This window comes from Salvelinus alpinus, chromosome 16, assembly GCF_045679555.1.
Source record: "Salvelinus alpinus chromosome 16, SLU_Salpinus.1, whole genome shotgun sequence".
NCBI classification, from domain to species: domain Eukaryota; kingdom Metazoa; phylum Chordata; class Actinopteri; order Salmoniformes; family Salmonidae; genus Salvelinus; species Salvelinus alpinus.
Genome location: NC_092101.1, coordinates 6,271,835 through 6,281,549, shown reverse-complemented (window position 1 = coordinate 6,281,549; position 9,715 = coordinate 6,271,835). Strand labels below are relative to the sequence as shown.

The 9,715-nt window shown below is 41.0% G+C and overlaps 1 protein-coding gene across 4 annotated transcripts in view; it reads left to right on the top strand.

The window, feature by feature from the left end:
- Positions 1 to 9,715, top strand: part of LOC139540693 (26S proteasome non-ATPase regulatory subunit 1-like) — a 103,463-nt gene that overhangs the window by 46,289 nt on the left and 47,459 nt on the right. For all 4 annotated transcript variants that reach the window (XR_011668256.1, XM_071344559.1, XM_071344560.1 and 1 more), the window contains one exon: positions 7,900 to 8,014. Coding sequence is in view for 3 of the 4 variants with exons in the window: in XM_071344559.1 (XP_071200660.1) it covers positions 7,900 to 8,014 (115 nt within the window). In the remaining variant the exon portion in view is untranslated. The remainder of the gene's footprint in view (positions 1 to 7,899; positions 8,015 to 9,715) is intronic.

Genomic DNA, 9,715 nt, shown 5'->3' with positions numbered 1-9,715 from the left:
GGAAAGGAACACTACACAGATGCTTTTCATGGCACATTTTAATCATATGGATTGACAAAGGGAATCAAATCTGCTTTTTGGCATTGCAAAAATGAACGGGTACTGGTTTCATTAGCCTTAGTGTTTCCCTGCTTCTTTCACCTACTATGTGTGCCACTTCACTGGCCATCTCTGGAGGCTGAGAGTGGAAGGGACAGGATGGATTGACCTGGCGCTACGGTGCTTTTTTTTTTGTCTTTCCTGTTCTCTAAGCGTCAGACACCGTCTGGACGTCTGGTGAAATGAAACATGAGGTGTGCACTAGGGTTGGTGCGATGTCATTCAAAATTAGGCTGTGATAGAGAATCACCTATAGACTCTGACTTTCACAATTGTTTCCATTTGAAAGCTGCAACTTTAGGACAAACACTTATCAAATAAGCCTATTTGGGAAATACTCTTCATAACTTGTCTCAAAGGGATATTTTGGCAATGAGGCCATTTATCTACTTCCCCAGAGTCCGATGAACTCGTGGATACCATTTTTTTTTATGTCTCTGTGTCCAGTATGAAGGAAGTAGGAGGTAGTTTTGTGAACCAATGCTAATTAGCATTATTGCAATGATTGGAAGTCTATGGGTATCTGCTAGCGTGTCGCTTGTATAATGATATTAAAGCCTCGGACCTGGTGCAATTGGATGAGTTCTTCTAGAATGACCCGCAATGTTGATATAACCCCATTCTCTTCAAAGATGAATGAGGGGTCAGAAAAAAATAAATTATATTAGTAATGGATTTTTGTTCGGCCTATTTATGTTGTTTGTGTGCAAGGCACAAGACCATGGCTCTGATGGCACTTCCAGTCCAGGGCTTGACATTGTCCTACATGTCCAAAGTGGCAAAAAAGGTTAGATTCTTTACTTGTCTGAAAGCTGAAGTCGCCACCCCAAAAATAATACTTTAACACCATCGGCCAAAATGGTGACAAAAAAATTGTGAAGTACATAGGAGGGATCTGAAAGAATTTTCTGTACTTATCGTCCCCTAGATTGCCCCCCCCCCCCCCCCAAAAGATTGCTAGCTCAAACTCGCATATACGGGCGAGGGAGGAGAGGAATCATGACACTATCCAGGTTTTCATCCAACCTTTTTAAAATAGTAAAGTACATGTCGGATAAAAAAAAATGTGATGACAGTTCTGATGGAAACAGATTTTTTTGGGGGGTAAAATCCCCAAATCTTCCTCAAAACAAAATACGCTACACACGGTGGGATCTTTTTGTGTCTAAAATTTAATTATGTGAAAAATGTTGGTGGAAATGCTTTCATGCTCAAATATTGATATAATAACCATCATATCGAAGTAAACTTGAAGTCATGCGACGCCGTGTGAATCACCCACTACCACTGATTGGGAAAGCATGTTTTCTGTTAGGATACAGATTAAATAAATTAGGACGAACTTCACAGGGTGATGAAAGTGCAAGGTGATGCGCTTGATGTTCATCTCCAGTAAATATCGAGGGTCTTATTCTGGTGACATGATAATCGATGCTCGGCTGCCGTCTGCCTACGAAAAATTATTTTTATTTTGTTCATAATCTCATCATGTAGGCTATACGTGCGCTATAGCCAACAGCATCTCATCACATAGGCTATATGTGCGCTGTAACCAACAGCATCTCATCACGTAGGCTATATGTGCGCTGTAACGAACAGCATCTCATCACGTAGGCTATACGTGCGCTGTAACCAACAGCATCTCATCACGTAGGCTATATGTGCGCTGTAACCAACAGCATCTCATCACGTAGGCTATATGTGCGCTGTAACCAACAGCATCTCATCACGTAGGCTATACGTGCGCTATAGCCAACAGCATCTCATTTGTCCACAGCAGGCAGAAAGTGTACAATGGAATAATGTGCAATGGAGCCCAAAGATATTGCTTTTGTTGTGTTGAACTTGACAGTAACACTGAGGGGGATTTATTTAATTTTTTACTCAGTGAATGTTATTTTTGCACACATGTAGCCTTGTGCACTTGATCGATGTCTACTATAGTGGCCACTATAATAGAGCAAAATAGAATGCCTGTTTGTTTCATTCTATTTCTACTTAAGATGTTTTTTTCCCAAGTGCAATATTTAGATGTGTGTGTGTGTGGTCACAAGTGTTCTATTATAAAGGCTGTCATGGCTAACTGCAATATTAATGTATTGTTTTTTTCTCAAGACTTGAGTGTCATTTAGTAATGTCTAGGCGAAAATTACATTGGATTGCTTTCTTTACATTTTTTAGCTGTGAGTTGGGTTCACATGAACTACTTATTTTACACACAGAGACTGATCATGTAGATCATATTCTTTGTTGTTTAATTTGTTAACCTGCATTTCCCCCTAGCAGGGATTTTTTGCATGTTTCAGTGCAAAAAAAAAAGTGTCACCTTTTTGGGCCCTCACCAGTTTGCATCCCTGATTAAATTGAAAGAGTAGTGTAATAAGCCAGTCATCATATCAAATGGAGAGAAAAAAATCCCGAAGTATCCCTTTATTGCTTTTGATAAGCTATTTTAATTAGTAGGTTTTGTATGTTCTTCAACTGCAAGTAGGAGGGATGCATACATTTATTTTGTAATAGACTAAGCTTTGCTCAACTGTAAGATTTGTTCAAACTACTCGTTAGAAAAATCTATCTTGCTATTGTTTGTTCTACCTCTCTCATTATTACCTTAGCCCTATCATGTTTTTAAGTTATTCAGAAACAACCTAAAACTTTCTGAGAGACCGTAGATCTCCGTTGGCTAAAATTATTGTTTAATCATGAAGTAGCACGGTGGGAGAAAGCCAGCATGCATAAAAATTGTCATTCATATCAAATGGACAGAAAATACAAAATGGGGCTTTTATAGAGTGTCAGCTATATGGTGTTTGTTTATATGGACCAGATCATCTGACATTGAGAGAGAGAAAAACGACATATTTTCTGACTGGACATTTTGCACTGCTTTGGTGATAATCTTAGCTTTGTCTACATTGTTCTCTTGCATTTTGTAAATTGTTTGTAACATATTTATTGATATGTTATGCAGGCTGCAAAGGAATAGGCAACTTTGCATGGCCCAGCTTTGAGCTACCAGGTCATATCTCTACTGCGTGGTGCTAGTCAAGTTGAAATAGGTTATAAAGTGCATCGTCTGTCACATCACAATGTCGTCAACATCGACGATGGCTGTCAATCATCTTCGATATCTGATACTATCGTAAATATCGCTGAACCCTAGTGTGCGCGCACACACAGACATATCTTACACTCATGGTCAGAATGTACAGCTAACTCCTGGAGCATTCCGTTTAACTCTGTTTATGAGTGGCTCTAAATGTGAATTATTTCTCTGCAGTAGCAAAGCGAAAGGCACATTCAACCTCAAGCCATTGCATTGCCACACAATGATCGTAAACCTTACATTTAGAAAGCATTGGATCATTGGCAAGTTCTTATTTTACCACATCCTCATATTTTGTAAACATTCGCTTGATGGATGAGAATTGTGGCATTGACAATTTTGGCACTGGCAGGAATGTATTGTTTTGCCATACAATAGACTTTATAGGCTACCTGACGACCCTATCCACAAAGCCTGTGTTTGGACACAGGTCTCGCTCTACTCTCTACAAGTTGCGGTTGATCCAAGAATAGATTAGTGGTAGTCATATATGTACCAGAGTAGCATCTCATATCCCTGCTGGCGAAATTGAAAGGCAATCCAGATCTTCCAGAGATTTGCCATTTGTGATCAATTAAAGCCCTGGTTGGCCAGTTGAGATGCGATGCTAAATCCAAACAGGCCAGTTGACATTATGCCGCCGGAATTCACCACTGCATTAATGGAGAAGACTGAATGAATGACCCTGGGAGGTTAATCGATTTATGTGCATAGAACCTTCTGGGCTTTATCATTGACACTGAAAGTGTTTTAGACCCTTTCCGAGTACCCTAAGAGACTTCATTTAGCGTTTGATTACAGCGAGCCGATTGTACTCCGATAAAAGCTGAAGTCAAATCACTCTATTTTTCCTGCTTGTTTGTGTTAGGGTTGGTTAGATGCTAGTATTTTAATTGTGTGTAAAATCAAGACGGCGCAACTCACAGACATCAACGGATTCTGACGGTTTTCGTGAACTACTCCTATGTTGTTTTCGGGTTTAAAAGTCTACTAATCAGGCTAAAATATGTTCTGAGTGGGAGCGCAACCGTATGAATGTGTACATTGTATTCAGTGTCCGGCAACAGGGATCCATCTTTATTCCTCCTGACCTCTTCACTCCATCAAACCAATAAGGTTTAGTTTTCTCTGAGAAGCAAAGGACCTCTTCAATTGCCCGCAACGCGTCACATTTCTGGGAGATAGTGGCAAATGTGACGTTTTTGTGAGTTAGTGGCATGGGAGTCATCGACGATGATGCCTGTTTTTTGGAGAAAGCTGAGGAGTCTGTTTTTTATAGAGGATTGGTTTACCGCCTAGCGTTTTTTGAGTGAATGACGATTAATACCTGACTGATAGACTCCCAATTACCATTACAAGGAACCGAATCGTTCTGGGAAATCTGAAGGCACATGGTAATCTGATCGGTTTCACTGTTCATGCCGAGGCAACGTTGGTCTTATCAAGCGCCTTTCACAGCATAGCAGGGTGTATAACACGCTCAATATGATGTGCTTACTTCATCCCATTGTCAATTGTTTTCTCCTCTATGGTTTCAACCATGTCTGTGCCTGAGAGACTTCTTAATTCAAGACATTACAACGGGCTATACCGTAATACATTTCCAACACTGGTAATATAGCACACATTATACTGATTTGAGTAAGAGGTAACTTGTACAGTTATGTCATTACTTCAGAGGAAATCCCTCTCTTTCTCAGGCAGTATTATTCCATACCAGTTGTAATTTATTGCATTCCCTTTTTTTTGTGACCAAATATGATTCATTAAACATTTCATTTAGCTGACAGGTTTGGCTAACCGTTGGCAGGAGTTTTCACTAAAAGATACACTGGAACACACCGTACAGACTACAATCAACAGCACATTTTGTATTTTTTTAAGTTAGACTTTAATTTTCCCTCAAGTTATGAGTGGTCCAAGGTTGAAAGCCATCCGCAACTTTAGAAGAATTGGGAAAGATGGAGACTGCGCGCATGTGATGGTTGGCCACTGACTGTTTTTTGGCAGATCGTCGGCCATGTGTGTCCTCTAAGACCTACCTGTCTTGTTCCAGCAAGAGTCGAGTAGCCCAGATTTTCCTTCTCTATCTGGTCCCGCTTCATTCCTCTTAGAACAGAGCCCATTAAATTCACTTCACATCTCAAGCGCCTAATTGCAAATGGCACTTACCCTAACGGCACATTAAGTGCTAAGTAAAGATGCAGTTACGAGAGGTTAGGGTCCCAAATCTACATCCCCTGGTCTCCGCCCGTACACCCCACACTGCTCTTACCTCTATATTCTCACCCCATACTCCTGTAAGGGTTCTAATGTCCCAACCTGAACAGGGAAGGCAGTGGGTTAGGATGGGAGGAAGATTGACCATAATCACCTTGTGTAAATTGTTTAAAGAAACCATCTTGATACAGCTGCCTGGACTTGGGAGAGTTTGTAAAAGGTATTTGAGTCTTGGTTCAAAACGAACATGTGAGGAGGCTCCTCATAGTGAGACGGTTGGGCCCGTGGAAGCCAGGAAAATGTGATTGGGAAGAAGCCCTGGCAGTTACATGTGAAACACAAGATGGTCGAAGGTAGTGGAGTGGAAGGGTTAGCCAGAATATTCACTTCATTACCCTGGTGGTGTTAGACTTGATGTAATATTCTGCCAAAATCCACTAAGTTGGCATGGGGCACAGTTTTCTGCAAAAATCCCATCACCTAAATGATGGTGTTCTTTATTATTATTTAATGAAAAACATTATTTTATTAACTTTGACTGTTGGGTGGATGTTAAAATGTTTCAGTGTGCTCGTTCTTTTCGTAAGACTTAAAGGGATCTTGACAAAGTGAACGAGTTAAGAGGCTGGCGTCGCCCCTGCTGTACGTCTTAATTGACTTTGCTCAGTCTTCACTTAAGTCAGCAAAGAAATAACAATTTATACTTAGCAGAGAATTTTCTTTTCCTCCATTCTGCGCTAGACTCATGCCATTATACTTCAAGCCAAAGATTTCAATCTAGCAAAATGGTTAAGCACAATGTTTTCCCTTTCCCATACAGCACAACCAGATAAAATGCATGAAGACTTTGAGAGGTGTTAGAACTATAAATCACTGCCCCTATTTCACACAGCACAGTTCTCCCCTCCAACACCGGTTCAGAGTTTGGTTGTTGCAATTCCTTTTCATGTGCTGTATCTTTGAGCCACCTGTCGCCTGTACAATTCTGTATACTTCTGGCCCCTCTTTGGACACTGTGTTAACTAACCTCCAGACGAGCTTCAATGCCATATAACTCTCCTTCCGTGGCCTCCAACTGCTCTTAAACGCAAGTAAAACTAAATGCATGCTATTCAATCGATCACTGCCCGCACCTGCTCGCCCGTCCAGCATCACTACTCTGGACGGCTCTGACTTAGAATACGTGGACAACTACAAATACCTGGGTGTCTGGTTAGACTGTAAACTCTCCTTCCAGACTCACATTAAGCATCTCCAATCCAAAATTAAATCTAGAATCGGCTTCCTATATCACAACAAAGCATCCTTCACTCATGCTGCCTAACATACCTTCGTAAAACTGACCATCCTACCAATCCTCGACTTCGGTGATGTCATCTATAAAATAGCCTCAAACACTCTACTCAACAAACTGGATGCAGTCTATCACAGTGCCATCCGTTTTGTCACCAAAGCCCCATACACTACCCACCATTGCAATCTGTACGCTCTCGTTGGTTGGCCCTCGCTTCATACTCGTCGCCAAACTCACTGGCTACAGGTTATCTACAAGTCTCTGCTAGGTAAAGCCCCGCCTTATCTCAGCTCACTGGTCACCATAGCAGCACCCACTCGTAGCACGCGCTCCAGCAGGTATATCTCACTGGTCACCCCCAAAGCAAATTCCTCCTTTGGTCGTCCTTCCTTCCAGTTCTCTGCTGCCAATGACTGGAACAAACTGCAAAAATCTCTGAAGCTGGAGACTCATATCTCCCTCACTAACTTCATGCACCAGCTGTCAGAGCAGCTCACAGATCACTGCACCTGTACATAGCCCATCTGTAAACAGCCCATCTATCTACCTACCTCATCCCCATACTGTATTTATTTATTTATCTAGCTCCTTTGCACTCCAGTATCTCTACTTGCACATTCATCTTCTGCACATCTACCATTCCAGTATTTAATTGCTATATTGTAACTACTTCGCCACCATGGCCTATTTATTGCCTTAACTTACCTCATTTGCACTCACTGTATATAGACTTTTTGTTTTCTTTTGTTCAACTGTATTATTGACTGTATGTTTTGTTTATTCCATGTGTAACTCTGTGTTGTTGTATGTGTCGCACTGCTTTTCTTTATCTTGGCCAGGTCGCAGTTGTAAATGAGAACTTGTTCTCAACTAGCCTACCTGGTTAAATAAAGGTGAAATAAAAATATATTTCTATAATGATAATAAAGCCTTGGACCTGGTGCCAATTGGATTAATTCTTATAGAATGACCTGCAATGTTGATAAAACCCCAGTCTCTTCAAAGATGGCTGAGACAGTTCATCATAAAAATAATAATGATGATGATGATTAGTAATGGATTTTTGTTAGGCCTATTTACATTGTTTGCAAGGCTCAAGACCGTTGCTCGGATGTTTGATGTAAATAACAATGAGCGTAACTGTATTACAATGTCTTTCTCTCTCTTTGTGTGTGTACAGGACCCCAGAGCAGTGCCCTAGTGTGGTGTCCCTCCTGTCAGAGAGCTACAACCCCCATGTGCGCTGCGGGGCCGCAATGGCCCTTGGCATTTGCTGTGCTGGGACAGGCAACAAGGTTAGTGCCCCTTCCACCTCATTACTGTACATCCTTTCCCGACCTCCCTCCCTCCCCTCTCTGTGAACAACCTGTAAATTCTATTGTCCAGTCCAAAATCAGCCCATAGGCTTAGCTGTAGACACTTCTTAATGCAGCTTCATGAATCTAAAATAATTTAAAGGGTCTATGAAGTATTGCGAAAGCTCCTCCTAGCCTACCACAGGGCTGTGTTGTATCCCTCACACACACCATGAGTGTAGCAAAATAATGGACACCACCGAATATCTGAGGCTAACCGAGGCTAACTACTAGAAGACTCAACCTCTGCTAGGAACATACGGAGAAGGAACTGCCAGATGTGTCATAATAGCCCGGAAGTAAAGCTGCACTGGGAGCCAAATTTGAAATTGAATACATGGAGTGGTTGGAAAGAAATCTAATTAAAACATGATTTAAATGTATTTTCAGAAGGTCTGTGGTCAACGTTTAAACAATACATTAAATATAAACATTACAATGGTAGTGGGGAGCTATTTTATACTTTTTTCACAGATCCATTATTTTCCCATTTGTCTTATAGCAACCCTATATTGTTGGCAGCCCTGGTGTGAAGGGGAGATAGGGCAGAGTAGACCGTCATATGACCCTAAATATTTTTGCTACTTGGAATTACAATTTAAGAGGACCAGTGCTTTAACAGTGAAAAATAAAACCTTACATCTGTGCTGTGTGGGAGCAGGTTCTGAAGGTTTGCATTAAAAGAGTGTGTAGGCTACTACATATCACTGGTGTAGCCTGCAGGCCTGCTATGACGTTTTTTTTACAGCATATAACCTGATTGGATCCCCCTCACCTACTGAACCAACACGTTATACAGTGCAAAGCCCGCCACATGATCTCCAGCCCAGACCACCCACTCCACCACTGCTTTGATCTCCCATCAGGTCAGAGAAATCGGACAATTAAATGGCGCACACTTTTGGAGGAGTTTCATCCTACGGGCAATAATTTATTATGAACAACTCCCCATATGGGCAGGGATGGGAGGGTAGGAAAGGAAAGGTATCTTTCCTATTGTTTTGTTTCCTGCTGTGTTTTCTATATGTGTTGTTTAGGCCTACATGTGAAGTGGGAAGATTTTCCTCTTGTAGGACAAACATGAATCTGAATCGGAATTGTTTTCACTTTTCCATCATATGACAGTCATGATTCTAATGCATTGATACAGTTGAATTCAATCAATGAATCAAAGGTTATTGATTTATTTTCTCCTTCATGGAATGAGGAGCGTAAGCTCATAAACTGTAGAGAACTTAAGATTGATTGGCTTCTTTCTCTCATTGATACATTTCACACCTTCACAATCCAGACCCAAACACACATTTGAATGACACACATGAGGACTTGATTAACATAATGTGGGATGTGATGGATTATGGTCTTCTCTATTCGCTACAGAAAATTGTAAAGGAATAACGTTAAAAAGTAATAAACACACAGGTTAAATCTTAATTACAATATTAGTGGGAATATATCCATGATAGAAACTGTAACGCTCAATGAGTGAATGGGTGTGGAGTCAGGCGCAGAGAGCAAAGGATACGGGGAAAAACACGCTTTAATGTCCAACCAAAAAAATGTACAGATGGTAACACCAAACATAAGCGTTAATAACGCCACTTCAGTACACTCAGGTAAAATAATCCGGACAGCGAAAAA